Below are 15,728 nucleotides of genomic sequence, written 5' to 3'. Positions count from 1 at the left end.
CTGTTTACTTGTTGCTTCAGAGTGATATATAAAAAGTGTGTGTTTATGTATAGATTTTTTTTCTTTAAAAAAAAAAAAAAGAAAAATCAGTAGTGTGCTCACCTCGACTTTCTTGTACACTGACATAGAGGAGAAGGTCATCAGAACCACTTCCAGTTATGATATTTGAGAAATATTGCACATCTTTTTGTTTAATAATATCGATACACAATCATTCATCTCTATTTATAATCAAACTTTATATTAAAATATTTTCGCACTTAGGCCAAAAATGGTGGTGGAATTTTTTCATGATTACATATACAGTGCATCCGGAAAGTATTCACAGCACATCACTTTTTCCACATTTTGTTATGTTACAGCCTTATTCCAAAATGGATTAAATTCATTTTTTTCCCTCAGAATTCTACACACAACACCCCATAATGACAACGTGAAAAAAGTTTGAGATTTTTGCACATTTATTAAAAATAAAAAAATCGAGAAAGTACATGTACATAAGTATTCACAGCCTTTGCCATGAAGCTCAAAATTGAGCTCAGGTGCATCCTATTTCCCCTGATCATCCTTGAGATGTTTCTGCAGCTTAACTGGAGTCCACCTGTGGTGCATCCTATTTCCCCTGATCATCCTTGAGATGTTTCTGCAGCTTAACTGGAGTCCACCTGTGGTAAATTCAGTTGATTGGACATGATTTGGAAAGGCACACACCTGTCTACATAAGGTCCCACAGTTGACAGTTCATGTCAGAGCACAAACCAAGCATGAAGTCAAAGGAATTGTCTGTAGACCTCAGAGACAGGATTGTCTCAAGGCACAAATCTGGGGAAGGTTACAGAAAAATTTCTGCTGCTTTGAAGGTCCCAATGAGCACAGTGGCCTCCATCATCCGTAAGTGGAAGAAGTTCGAAACCACCAGGACTCTTCCTAGAGCTGGCTGTCCATCTAAACTGAGCGATCGGGGAAGGGCCTTAGTCAGGGAGGTGACCAAGAACCCGATGGTCACTCTGTCAGAGCTCCACAGGTCCCCTGTGGAGAGAGTTTAATTAAAATACCACTTCCGGTTGAGCATTTTTTCTCAAATTTCATGTCTATTTTTTTCTCTTCATTGCAAATATCTATACAAACTTTCAATGAAGTAACTCTATTCAAAACAGCAGTCTGCAAGAAAAAATTCAGATGGTTGTTTAAATAAAAATACTTCTTACAGTTGAGTAATTTTTCTCAAATTTCGTATCTGTTTGCTTTTTATCCTTACAAATAGCTATACAAAATTTGAATCATCTATCTGTAATTGTAACCATAGTTTACTTGAAAATTTGCGAAAGTATTCAGTTAAGGTACCACTTATGGTTCCGTGATTTTTCTCAAATTTCATATCTACTTATTTTTCGTCATTTTTTATATCCACACAAAATTTGAATCATGTCTGTATTTAATGCTAGCCATAGTTTACTTGGAAAAATCTGAAATGTGTTCAGGTAAAGTACCACTTCAGGTCACCGGAAGTGGCCCAAAGGTTGATAGGATTCCTTATATTTGATATAAAGCAGGTGTACAAAATCTCAATGCCCTAGGTTAAAGCGTTTGAGTTATCATGTTCATACACATTCAGACATAATTTCAAAAATGGTATTTTCAACAACAGGAAGGTCTAAAACACGTCAAGATTCATCAAAATCTTGAGGTCCATTTTTTTCACGATTTCTATGCTTTAAAGTAAAAAATTATAGCTCCAACTGCAATACTTATTATGAGAGATTGTTTTGTTGCAAGAGATTAAATATTCCAAAAAGGGACACAATGTTTCCAAAAAGTGGGACATCATCTGCCAAACAGAGTAACTTTGCAAAGCTACAGAATATTCAATCTAAAACTTGGGACAATGACAGCTGACAAAATGGGGGTTGGGCATCATAAAAAGTCTTGGCTAAATACTGCAAAATCCAGATTATTGAAGAGATATTCTTGAAACGCCCAATTTTTTTAATGTTCTATTTATTTGATACTGGTATGAAGAAAAGGTTTTTGTTTATACAATGACTTTCTTACAAATTTTAAGTGTTATACTCACTACTCTTCAGTTATATGAAGCTCCTGTATTACATAAGCAGAATAATAGCTGTTCATTTTTGGATATATAGTTTAGGTGAAATAATACCACAACACACTAAGGCAAAAGGAGTGTATTTACCACATGAAATTATGTTTTTAATGTGAAGTATATTTTATACATTTTAAAAAACAACTAACCCACATTTGTGTTTTACAATGGAGCTAAAGGGTACTTGTAGTATAGCAGGTCCACAGCTAGGAAATTAGTCGGCAGTTAACTGGGGAGCTGGCTGGTCATGCCGCATACACTTTGGAGTGGACAGATCAATTAGGTATGTCAATAATGCTGCAGAGGGAGCAGCTCCTTGTGCCTGCACCCAATCTGGCAGTAGAGGATAAGGGAGCCTGCACGGGATAAAAGGGGGTGGGGGGGGGGGGGGGGAAGAAAGATGAAAGAAAAGAAGGAAAGAAGGTTAAGGAAGAAGAGAGAACGCAGGAGGTGGAGAGAGCCAGTGCAAGAGCAAGCGGGGGCGGCGGGAGGTCAGGCAGGCAGCCGGAAGGAAAGTCTCTTGGGAAGCATGTGGCCACAATGCTCAGAGACTAGAGAAAGCTACTCCAGCTGAGCAATCTGGAAGCTGGAGTAATCTGCTGGTGAGGCTCACCACATTAGTCCCGGAAGGCAGCGGGAGTCGGATAGCCCTGTCAAGGCCATGGATGGCCACAGGAACCCAAGCATTCGCAGAGTGAGGTCCAGATTGGGAGCCATGGAACAGTAGGGACTCAGGCCTGCAGTAGTAGTTAGACGGCTTTGTATGTCAGATGGATAGGAGAGGTCACACAGCAGAGGTATGCAGAGAAGACATTGATTTTATAGGATTTTTAAGGACTGCTTCCAACAGTATTTTAACCTAATTTTAATGAATTATTTGATTTTAACCTCCACAATCACTTATTGAACTTATGCACTGCATTTTTGGACAATGATTTGTTTTTAAATCGTTTTTAATAAAAGCAATGATATTTTTTTTACCTAACCCTTGCTATGTGTGTGTCCCCATTTGCCTGGCTACATTGGTCGGCAATGGCATATTCAAGAGGCTCCCAGAAGGGCCTGGTAGCATGGAGCCAACCCATACCATCAAAGTACCAGGGTCCCCATTGTGAAAAGAAGTCTTAAAGCTTACCGAATATGTCCATTTGCTTACCGAATATGTCCATTTTTCAAGCCAAAAATGTTATAAAGTATTGATATGCACCTTGAGAATATATACATTTTGCAAAACAGTGAATTTACGTTGTTTGACCAACAAAAAAAAAAAAAAAAAAAAAAGCAAAAATTTTGAGAATTAGCTGTTTTAAAGGAGACCAGCTGTGCGCTTCACTTTGATACTTGTATTCCGCCGTAGCACCCTTTAGGGCCATGGCTGCGGATTAAACTTGGAAAGTCACTGATAAGTACAATTATTGACACTGAATGCTGATGCCCAGATTCAAATTGCTGTCTCTGTTATGTAGACAACTAGACAATAACCGAAAAAAGTCACACTTATTATTGCTTATATTCTTTCACTATATGGAAGCTTTTTTGTTATTTCACAAAGATATTGCCTGCTGCTACTGGATTGATAATGCACGTTTGTGCTTCATTGAGAAAGAATATTGAGCTGCAATGAAGTAAAATGAACTGAACAAATATTATAGGCATCTATCCATCCATCCATCCATTCATGTAGCTAAACCACTTGTCCAGGGCAAGGTCATGGAGTAGCTGGATCGTATCCGAGCAAGAATTGTGCAAAGCAGGAACAATCCCTGGATAGGGTATCAGTCCATTACATGATGAACACACACATACTTGGGCCAATTTAGCAATGCCAATTCACCCTAGTTCAATCAAGTTGAAGTTTAATAAGTTCAGTACAAATATTTTAGCACAGACAGAATGGCAGCACTAAGCGGTCATTCCTGCCTTATGGACTGATAGGAATTAGTAAGTATAAGTGAATTTACTCACTCAAAAACATCCCAGTTCTTTTATTGCTAAACCATTAGCAAGAGTGACTTATCGTGCATTAAACAAAATTCAATAATTAGTTTATGGCATGGCAATCGTCTCTGTTGAACACTCCACCTTTATTTTCTAGGTTTTTTTTTAGTTTTTTTTATTGTGTATGCACATGACATACCACAAAGTGCAACGTGCAGGCAGTTTGGCTTTTTTAAAGATACAATCTTTTTATTAAAAATAAAATGCAGTATAATCCGTTCACTTCAGATTCATTGTTACAATAAAACTCATATGTGCTCTGTTTACTATACTGTGACTCGTTGTAAATCTTTTTCCACTCAATTGGTCAAGTACTAGTGTGGGTGTGTACTGTGTGGTTTCTTCTTTGAGACCAATGTTACTAAGGAGGCTGCTGTGATCTTGAACTGGACTAAACCAGTTTTTGAAGGTTTCGTTATATATATCATAAAGTTAGAAAAAAACCCTTAATGGCTGAAAAAAAAGAGATGATAAACTATGGACAAACGGCAGCTCAATGACAAGTCACATTACATGAGAGTCTGAAAGACTAACTATGTACAGTTTGATGTGTGGGTCACAGACTTGCACAAGAGAGAAGGAGGTGAGTCCAGGTTTCCAAAAAAAAATCAGCTTTGTTGTTATGAAGACAGGAACATTCTCAAAGCATTAATTCAAATAGAAGCTATCACTTTAAACAAATGCAGCATTCAAGCACTGACAATGATGACGTTGACATCCTGCATTTGCTCCCTTCTCAGACCAAAAGAACAAGACAGCCCTCCTGCACAAGAGAGGAGACTGAAAGTGAGCACACAGCCAGGTCAACAGCCAGTTTTAAATGTTCCCCATCAGGCAACAGACACGGTGGGCCAGTGAACTTGTAGTTGTACCAGCAGCAGACAACCAATTCCTTCCTGTTTCAGTTAGGGTTGTGAAGCACAGTTTGGGGTGGGTTGTCAAGCGCTCAAAAATATCACAACTGTAATTCCCCCATATATGTTTCTAGACCTACCGCGGATGCATACTTGTATATGCCTATGATAAATTTTAACTGATAAATTATGAACAAGAAAACATTGCACACATTAAATAATAATACATTGTACATTATTATACTTGTGTCATTGTGGTGAAAATGATGTCAAACCCAGAGGCATGATCCTGCGTGCTACTGCCATGCACTGGGTTTTTGCCATGAATGTTGTGCTGTATATCCAATGTGGTGACATTTGTTGAGAATGATGCACAATTTGAAACGTATGAATCACGTATTTGTGGAATTTTCCATTTAATATTTTTGGGCCACAGTAAACCCTGGATAACTGAAACTATGGAATACTAATCCACGAATATGTGTGTTCTACTATATAAGGTATATTTGCTCAGTATTGCTTTACAATATTTAATTGTATTTATTCTTTACTAAATACAGATAATCATTCCCACACAAGCATCCATTAATAATAATAAAAAAAACTCTTTAAAAGCCCAAGGAAAGACAAGAGTTACATTTTCACCCATGAAGAACAAAAATCCTAACTTAGGACTTTGGCTGCTGGGACACATTTCTCAGATGGACAGTTTAATTGTAGCTACAAGATTTTTAGCAGCTTGTGCCAAAAGCTAAGAAAGAGTCTCATTGTAGTGTGAACTTTCTTTCTCTTTCTCTCTCTCTCTCTGATAGCTGAGCTGTTAAAACAGGAGATGTGTTCCAAATCATCATACTTAAAAGGAGTAGGAGGGTTCCCAGCTTGTAGGAGATGGTAAAGGCAAGGACACTACAAAGATCAAACAAGGCAATAGTAATCCCCTGCTGTAGGTCACTAGAAAGAGAGGGGGATAAAGAGAGGAACACGAAAAGTAGTTTAAGAAGTCCAGCATATGCCAGTGCAGGAATACAGGGCCACTGTATGAGAGACAGAGACAAAGTGACTGTTTTTCAAACTGGTATGAAATGTAATTCTATCCCAGTATGCTAGAGAGTGGGCAAAAAAGCAGTAGGCAGGGATTCCTGTCCCTCTGCCTAAAGAGAGTGTGAGGCCTGGGATGGGACAATACAGATGACAGCAGAAGGTTCAGGGGTGTAAGGGTCCCATTAGCCGCTAGAAAGGTGTCTCTGGAGAAAGTACACATCCCAGAACAAAGAGTGGAAGTCAAGTAAGACTGAAAAGAGTGACGCCTGCATGAAGTAAATGGCTATCTGCATATTCAGAATTGTGGTGGGCTGTTTGGAGTAATGACATAACCTGAAAATAACTGCTGGATGACAAATTACATAGTTTAGCTATTAATATTCATTATTGAGCTTTTTAAATTGTTCACTGCTGAGAAATCACTTTGTGAAATTATATTCATAATTTAACATTATTAACTACCAAATCTTGGCAGACTAAAATAAATGCTAAACATATCCTCCTCTCCTGTGAAGAGTTTGTGGCAGTTTCCCCTACCACCTAAGGGAGTTTGTCAGGTAGAGAGAAATAGTACTGTGCCTCTTCATATGTGAGTGTGACTTTCCTTTCCTCTACTGACCCACTTGGGACTCCCACTAAATGTACTGCTTCTATCAAGAATGGCACTGTGGCATTCTCCTGCTAGAAGGTGAAACCCAGAGTGTCTCAAGTTTGCTTGAGCTTCAAAGCAGCCATCAATTAAAGTACCACAAAAGGAAATATAAATACCATTGCATATTACTGTTGGCTACTGAATAAAAAAAAAAAAAGTTGGTAGCAACTGAACCTTCTATTTTGCTTTGTTGTTTATCAAGTGATCTAGCACGCACTGTTTTATATTTATGATGCTTGTTACCTTGTGTATCTAACAATAAAGCTGTAAAAACTATTAAATAAAATTCTAACTTAACATAACCACCATTGTGTGGCTTCTAACATACTACAGTGCCTTCAGAAGTATTCAGACCTCTTTTCTCTTTTCCACATTGCTATGTTGCAATCTTATGCTAAAATAGTTTCATTTTTGTCTCCACATCAAGCAACACTCAATAATCCAAAACGAAAAAGTGTGAACAGGATTTTAGGGGTTTTGACAAATGTATTAAAATTAAAAAATGAAATCTCTCACTGGCACAAGTATTTTGACCCTTTGCTATGACACTTGAAATTTGGTTCAGGTATATCTTTTTTATACCTTGTTTGGAGTCCACCTGTGGTCAAATCAACTGATTGGACATTAGAAGAAAATCACACACCTGTCTATAGGAGATCCTACAGTTGACAACGTGTATCAGAGCAAAAACCAAGCTATGAGGTTGAAGGAACTGCCTGTAGCTTAGAGACAGGATTGTGCTGAGGCACACATTCAGAAAAGGCTACAAAATATCTGTGGCACTTAAGACTTTCAAGAGCACTTCATGATTCTTAAATGGAAGAAGTTGGGAACCACAACTCTTCCTGGCTCTGGCCAAACAGAGCAATCAAGAGATAAGGGCTTTGGTAAGAAAGGTACCAGAAACCTGCGCAGCTTAAAGCATCATGTCCAAAACAACTCCAAATAATAATCACTGCCAAAATTGCTTCAAGTAAGTACTGACCAAAGAGACTGAATACTTTTGTTAATGTGATATTTCAGTTTTTAATTTTCAATGAACTTGAAACAAATTTCTAAAGTTTTGTTTTCATTTTGTCATTCTGAAGCAATGAGTGCTGCTTGAGGAGTGAAAAAATTAATTTAAACCATCTTAGCATAAGGCTGCAACATAAAATGTGTAAATAGTAAAAGGGACTGAATACTTTCTGAAGGCACTATGTGTTATTTACACACATTTGAAAATTCTGCCTTTTGTTTCTCAACTTGTGCTACATTTGTCACCATTTTATTTATGTTTTTTTGACCAAGTTTAATTTTCTCTGTTCAGAAGTCACAATAAAGCTAATTAGTTTTCTGAAATTTGTTGGCAGGGTTAATAAAAATAAAAATAAAAAAGCAACTTTGTGTATAGTGGCTGGATGGCAGAATGAACTACAGTGCAGTATGCATCCCAGGTAGAACACCAACACCTGACTGGGATGCCAGATTAAGGGAATGAAGTTTGGGGATACATTTTAAAATTCTCAGACTCCCTATCTGTTAGTTGGCAGCAGCAGTAGTCTGGCTTAACCCTGTTGCTTAAGCCAGACAGATGTAGTTTGGGTACAAGTTAGGTTTTTGGTATAACCTGGAAATGCTTCCCAGACAGAGAAAAATTGCACCAGACGTACTGCCAGGTCCAGGCTTGTAAGAGCCTCAAGCAATCAGTCACATGAGACTAGAGTCAGGACAGGAGCAGAAGCAAGTGCTCTCCTGGTAAGGAGAAAAAGAAAGCCACAGTGTTGATTAAGGAATGAGTAATCAAATAGAGTGCGGATTTATGTAAGTGTCAAACAAGATTTATATTAACTCACCTTACAATTTAAATTTTTCACTACTTTATTATAGTATCTGTAATGTATTTGGCAATGGAGAGGTTGTAGCCTTAAAGTCTTAAAAATGAGAACAACGGACTGTAGAATATGCAACAATAGCAGACAATCATGTGTTAATCCATTTACAACAATACAGTATATAATTTGAAAAAAATATTTTTGCAACTTTACTAAATTTTGTAATATTCCTGAGAGCAAAAGTAACCTATCTAATCTTGTGTGTAGTATTATGCTGGTATTATTGCAACATTACGTAGACCACAAAGAATGATAAAGCATTACTTGCACTTTGTGTGGCTATGTCTCTGAAACCCCTTTCAAGTACTTTAGTCCTATGTTCAACATAATAGTTTTACAAATAAAACAAAGTACAATAATTTAAAACATCTTTATAACTAAACTACTGTACCTATTTTTTTATTGCGAATATCAGGTCAAGATAATTAAGATCAACTCAGATTAAACTCCTTTCTCTCATTTAAAGACCAGCTCCATTTTTCTCAGCACTGAACAAGAACATGCAGGGTCTAAATTGGATCAAGCAATAATAGAAAGACTAACGTCACCATTTGACTGCAAGTTAAGCTGCAAATAGTGCAAGTAATGGCATTGTGTCTCCTTACTTTTACTTTAACTGTTTAACTAAATTTTTTTTAGCTTTTTTATAATTTCCTATACTTTTGTGCATCTAATTAAAAAACTGCAGCATAAAAATCAAATATTATCATCATCTATTTTAATATTAATAATCCATAACAAAATTTAGATGAGAAGTACATGTTTAACTTAGGTAGTTAAGTACATAGAATAGAACAGATAACACAGTACAATAAAACAGCTGTGAGCAAGTAAGAAGAAATTCACAAAAGAATAACACAGAACCAAAAAACCATCACAAATTATGAACAAGAGAGTCAGTTTTAATTGAAACAAACATATCAACAGTTTTAAATTCAAATAATGGTGCAAGATGTGCAGGAACCAAAAAAGTCAAAAAATGGTTCCAAATAGTAATTAGGTTATAATTCTCCATGTTTTTTTTATCTATTAAATGGAAAATGTGTGAGGTGGAAACTGGAAGGAGAAAATGCAAACAGTGCTGAAAGTGGTAAAATTTAGCATTTCTTACAAACTGAGCTATAGAGAATGTTACTAAGACTTTCCATTCACATTAACAAACAGTGAAAACACCAATTTCACACATTTGCACAACTTAAGCAAAGTAGTGTGGTACTATAAAGGATTTTAATTTTAGAGCTATGCACACATGTTCAACAGAGTAATTAGGCTGGAAGAAAAATTCTGAAAATAAATTCCACATTTCATTTACCTGCCAAGGGATTACATTTATATTTATTCCAAAAGTCCTGATATTCTTTCCAAGTATCTTCATTAATAACCACTCCTGTTGGTTGATCATTGTTTACTTCAATAAAATTAGCCTTCAAAAATATTTCAACATTGCAACGAGTGTCCTTTACTAAGGGCTTCCACCTCTGCATTACAACACCATAAATAGTAATATCATCACCTGAAACATTAAACCAATACAGCACAATTTTATACTCATGGCATTAAACAGAGAATAGATACCAATTAACATGCCACATGAAAATAATCAAAAATTAGTAACTAGGTAAATTCGAAAAAATAACATGTAATTTAGTCAAATTGGATTACCACACATAAAATCACAAACACCCAACACCCTAATGTTAATACTCATTTTCTTTTGCTACAATGTAAATGTTATTTGTTTACAATTGATTAACTGGCCTAAAGGCTTATAAATCACACTTAAACAGTACAGTTTCTTCTTGTTAAAATTAAATAAAGAATAACATACATACAGAATGTAATGAAAAAAATAACCAAAAAACATTTTACTGGACAAGCTGAATACATTCCTAATTATACTGCCAATTTAATTGTGCCATATTTATGTGGAAAAGACTGCATTCTACTGTTTTTTGTACATTGTCAATTCAGGACGTGCACTGGAAACAACTGTAAGACATATCTGAAAAACATGTACAGTAGATAATTTGCATCATGTTATTTTGTGTATTTTGGGGAGGGGGTTCCTACTTAAAAATGAACACACAAATTATTTTATGAACAATATATCCACGACTTTTCCACAAAACAGTAAATTATGGGGTGCAAACATCTGGCTACAAGATATCAAAAATAATTAAGTCAATTTCAAACTGCAAAGACAATCCTCACATTTAAAAAACAAATAAAAATTTACAAACATGACTTTTCCATAAATGCAGAGGAAATGTAATTGTTTCCTTTGATAAAGTAAAATTACTTTGATAAATGGCTACCAGGAAATAAATGTCAATAATCCAAGAAGTCATCATTGTTAGAATTATAATTTTCAGTTATCCAGTAAATATTCTATTTTAAATAATGTGATGCTAATCATGCTACGTATAAATGAATTTAGATGGTATTGCACAGTTTTTAATGGATTTGGGACTGACACCTTTATGCGTCTCTTTGTTGTCCTGTATCTTTTATCTGTATACCACAAACTATAAATATATTGGCAGGTCGTGTCACTTGCAGAAATTCTCAGATGATTCTAAAGCATACTAATAAAACGGGATGAGATAGAGTATAGGAGTCAGATGGAAAACTTTGTTTCTTGGTGCAAACAGAACGGTCTGTATCTTAACATCAATAAAACCAACAAACTGGTTATTGCCTCTTGCTGCACCAAACAGCCTCTATGTGCAGTCACTGTTCAAGGAGAGTGGACATAGAGGTGGTCCACATTAATGGCAGGTTGGTTTGGTCTCACAACATAGAGAAACTATATAAGACATGGCAGAGCAGGCTGCGATACTTTAATGTGGGACGTGACAAATATGTGGCCAGTGCAATTTTCCATGCTGTAGTATGCAGGGCTGGTAACATCATTTCAAGAGAGGCTCACAAAATCAACAAGCTAATTAAATGGGAAAGTTCAGTTATAGGACGCACTCTGCACACCCTGCAGGTTGCAGAAAAGCAGGGAATTTAAGATACAATACTGTGTACCATTATGAACAATGCTGCATATTTTATCTCTGATACACTAACACCGAGTATGTTTAGCCACAAATTATTCAGCAGAAGTGTGTCAAACGTTAGTGACGCTCCTTTATACCAAGAGCAATATATCTGCTTAATGTCTCTAAGTGACCATGACAACCAAGTCAGAACTTTTCTTTCTACTATAATGAAAAATACATATACCTAAATGAAAATAATATTCTAAATAACAGCAGGCACGGGTTTATGAGAGGAAGGTCCTCCCAAACATATCTTATAGATTTTGTTTGAAGAAACAGCCAGAATAGTTGGGATTTTTGGGGGGGGGGGGGGGGGGGGGGGGGTTGGGGGTTTGGAAGCATATGACATAAATTACCTTAACTTCCTAAAAACATTTCATACAGTCCCACACGAAAGATTAATTCTGAAACTAGAAACTGTAAACATCCAAGGTAGCCTACAAAACCGGATCTCTAGTTAGCTAACCAACAGGAGAGAAAATGTGCAGATAGGAGGAGAATGCTCTACATGGAGCAAGGTCATCAGCCGAGTCCCTCAGGGTCCTGTCCTTGGAACATTACTTTTCTGATTTATATTAATGACTAGGGAGCTCCACCCCCTGCTTGCTTCGCTCACCCACCCCCGGGTTTGGTTTACCGGATATACAATTTAAATAGATTGTTATTTTCATGGGAATTGTTACATATGCATTATTTTCACTTTTACTTTAAAACTTTTGTAAAAACAATAATGTACTCGTCCTTTATTTCCGGCCCCAGGCATGGTTAAATCTTTTTCTCGCAGGACGTATAATGCTGCTCGCGTTGTGATGGGGGGTGGCTGAATGCACGCTAAGGAGAAGCAGTTGGATCATCTCCTAGCTTGTTGCTGCTGCTGCTTCTGGTGAGCTGCGTATTCTGCTTGTCGCGCTGCGCGTCAATCTTTTAAAAGCTTGCACAGCAACTGTCCTTTTGCCACTTTGCGTCTCTGCCGCTCGCGTTGTGAAAGGGGGGTGGGGGGTGGATTGGGGTTTGTCTGAACACATGCTAAGGAGAAGCAGTCGGATTATCTGCTGGCTTGCTGCTTCTGGCAAGGTGCATGTTCTGCTTGTCGTTGTTTTAAGAGCTGGCAGCACATGAAGCGTGTCTGCCAAAAGCATTCTAACAACTGCTAGGTTAGATGTCCGCGAACTTGTTTTAAATGTTGTCTCACTGCCTTATCTCGCATGACGTTAAAGTGTCTCTCGCAGGACGTCAAATTGTCTTCCGAGAAGATCACGTCTTGTCTCCCTTCCAAGATGTTTTTTTTTTTTAATAACAGAGAGACATTAATTCTGGTATAGTTAGTAAACTTGTTAAATTCACAGATGACACTAACAGTGGAGGGATGGCAAACACCGAGAAGGAAGCAAAAAGAATACAAAATGACCTGGACAACCTTGTGAACAGAGTGAACACCTGGAAAATGCAGTTTAATGTAAAAAAGTGCAAAGTGCTACACGTGAGCAAAAGGAACATCAATTATAAATACAAGATGCGAGACACTGACATATAGGAAGCAACCTCTGAAAAGGATTTAGGGTATATGTTGATGCAACATTTTCTTCAATTTAGCAATGCATACAAGCAATTAAAAAGGCAAATAAAATGTTAGGTTATATCATAAAAACTGTTGAAAATACTGTAAGTCAAGGGACATTATGCTCAATCTATATAATCACTTGTAAGACTTCATCTGGAGTACTGTGTGCAGCTCTGGTCAACACAGTACAAGAAAGATATAGCACCACTTGAAGCTGTGCAAAGGAGAGCAACCAAGTGCATCCCAGGATTTCAGGGCCTGTCCTACTCTGTGAAGTTCAGAGAATTAAAACCTTTTTAGTCTTGAGCAGAGGAGACTGTGGGGGAAACTAATCTAGCTAATTAAAATCCTCAAAAGGCATTAGTAGATCCAAGTAGATCCAACAACATTCTTTCAGCTTAATGGTGAATCACATATTTGAGGACATTGATGGAAATTAAAGGGAAGTGCATTTAAAACTGAAGCCAGGAAGCACCTCTACTCAAAGTGTTTTAAGGCTCTGGAATAAACTTCAGAGATTCAGAGACATGTAGTTGAAGCAGAAACCTTGAAAACCTTTAAGAAGAATCTGGAAGACATAGTGGGACATCTTAGCTATTACCTAAATTAGCTATTAGCTTCCGTTAGAACAGATTATCTCAGAGCATAATGTGAACTACCACAGCTATGCTGATGACACACAACTATATTTATCAATAGCGCCTGATGACCCCGACTCTCTTGATTCACTGACACAATGCCTCACTTGTTTCTAAATGGATGAGTAGTAATTTTCTCAAACTAAATAATGAGAAAACAGACATTTTAGTGATTGGCAAAAATGGATATAATGAAGTTATTAGAAATAAACTTGGTGCATTAGGATTAAAAATCAAGACGGAGGTAAAGAATTTCGGGGTAACTATTGACTCTGACCTGAACTTTAAATCACATATTAATCAGATTACTAGGACAGCATTTTTTCACTTAAGAAACATTGCAAAAGTTACACCTCTTACAACATAGCAAGATGCTGAGAAATTAGTTCACACTTTTGTTTTCAGTTAACTAGATTACTGTAACGCACTCCTCTCAGGACTACCCAAAAAAGACATCAATCAATTGCAACTAGTGCAGAATGCAGCAGCTAGAATCTTAACTAGGAAAAGAAAATCTGAGCACATTTCTCTAGTTTTGATGTCACTACATTGGTTACCTGTGTCATTTAGAATTGACTTTAAAATCCTGCTTATGGTCTACAAAGCTTTACATCTTACACTCCAAATCGTAACCTTAGATCCTCAAATGAGTGTCTGCTTAGAATTCCAAGAGCTAAACTTAAAAGAAGTGGTGGAGGCGGCCTTCTGCTGTTATGCATCTAAAATCTGGAATAGCTTGCCAATACGAATTCGCCAGGCTAATACATTGGAGCACTTTAAAAAAAACTGCTGAAAACACATTTAACATGGCTTTCTCATAGCTTCATTTTAGTTTAATCCTGATGCTCTTTATGTTCAACTAATTATCATTATTATTCATGATGGCTTCAAAATCCGTACTAACCCCTACTTTCTCTTCTGTTCTTTTTCTGGTTTTCTGTGGTGGTGACCTGCACCACCACAACCACCTATTCAAAGCACCGTGATGTCCCCACACTGATGGATTACACGGCCACAAGTCCACATGACCGTCATCATCAAGTTATTCCATGATAACCCTGAATAAAATTAGGATTGATTGATTGAGGTCATTTATGTTAGGTAGAATGCCTAGAGTATGACTCAGGCGCCGCCGAGAGTGGCAGCCTCTTCAGCAGCTCCGTGTACGACTTTATTTTTCTACTTTTATTTTTCTCTTTTTTATTGATCACTCCTATCACTTTATTTTATGTGGATTGGTTCCCTGGACACACTTACTTTTACAACGTGGGCATGGATTTTTACACGGCGAGACTCGTCTATTCAAGTACTCAACTTCGAGCGCTGAGAACAAATGCCAGTCCCGGTGTGGTTCCCTATTTACCCAACGAGGTAAGAAGGCAGTATCGTGGCACCAGAGCCGGCACTAAGCTAAAAATGAAGCGGCTTGCGAGAAAGTGGCGTTTTAAGCCTTCGGTGCCTTCTGTGATCATTGGAAATGTGAACTCAATATCAAATAAGATCAACGAACTGGCTGTGCTGGTGAAAAATGTCAGAACCTACAGAGAATGCAGTTTGTTGTGCTTTTGCGAAATGTGGCTAACTACCACCATTCAAGATGCAAACGTGGAGCTACCCGGGTTTAGCAAAGTTAGAGCGGACAGAAATGCAAGTACATGCGGGAAGCACAAAGGTGGAGGTCTAGCTCTCTATGTCAATACACGGTGGTGTAACTCTGGAAATGTTAACATCAAAGTTTCCACTTGCTGCAGGGACATCGAACTGTTGGCTGTAAGTTTGCGTCCCTATTACTTGCCCAGAGAGTTTGGACACGTCATTGTTGTTATTGTTTACATCCCTCCTCTGGCGGACGTGGAGACAGCGAGTGACATCATCCATTCTGCTGTTGCTAAGTTACAAACGCAGCACCCCGAGGTGCTTGTGCTAATCGCTGGAGATTTTAACCATGTGACGCTGGAC

At 37.4% G+C, this 15,728-nt stretch overlaps 1 protein-coding gene across 1 annotated transcript in view; it reads right to left on the bottom strand.

The window, feature by feature from the left end:
* Nucleotides 1-15,728, bottom strand: part of mcm9 (minichromosome maintenance 9 homologous recombination repair factor) — a 74,441-nt gene that overhangs the window by 20,068 nt on the left and 38,645 nt on the right. The window contains exon 5 of the mRNA XM_028797799.2: nt 9,836-10,036. Within this exon, the coding sequence (XP_028653632.1) occupies nt 9,836-10,036 (201 nt within the window). The remainder of the gene's footprint in view (nt 1-9,835; nt 10,037-15,728) is intronic.

Source organism: Erpetoichthys calabaricus, chromosome 3 (assembly GCF_900747795.2).
Source record: "Erpetoichthys calabaricus chromosome 3, fErpCal1.3, whole genome shotgun sequence".
NCBI classification, from domain to species: Eukaryota; Metazoa; Chordata; class Cladistia; order Polypteriformes; family Polypteridae; genus Erpetoichthys; species Erpetoichthys calabaricus.
The sequence above is the reverse complement of the archived record's forward strand: the minus strand, read 5'-3'. Positions and strand labels throughout refer to the sequence as shown.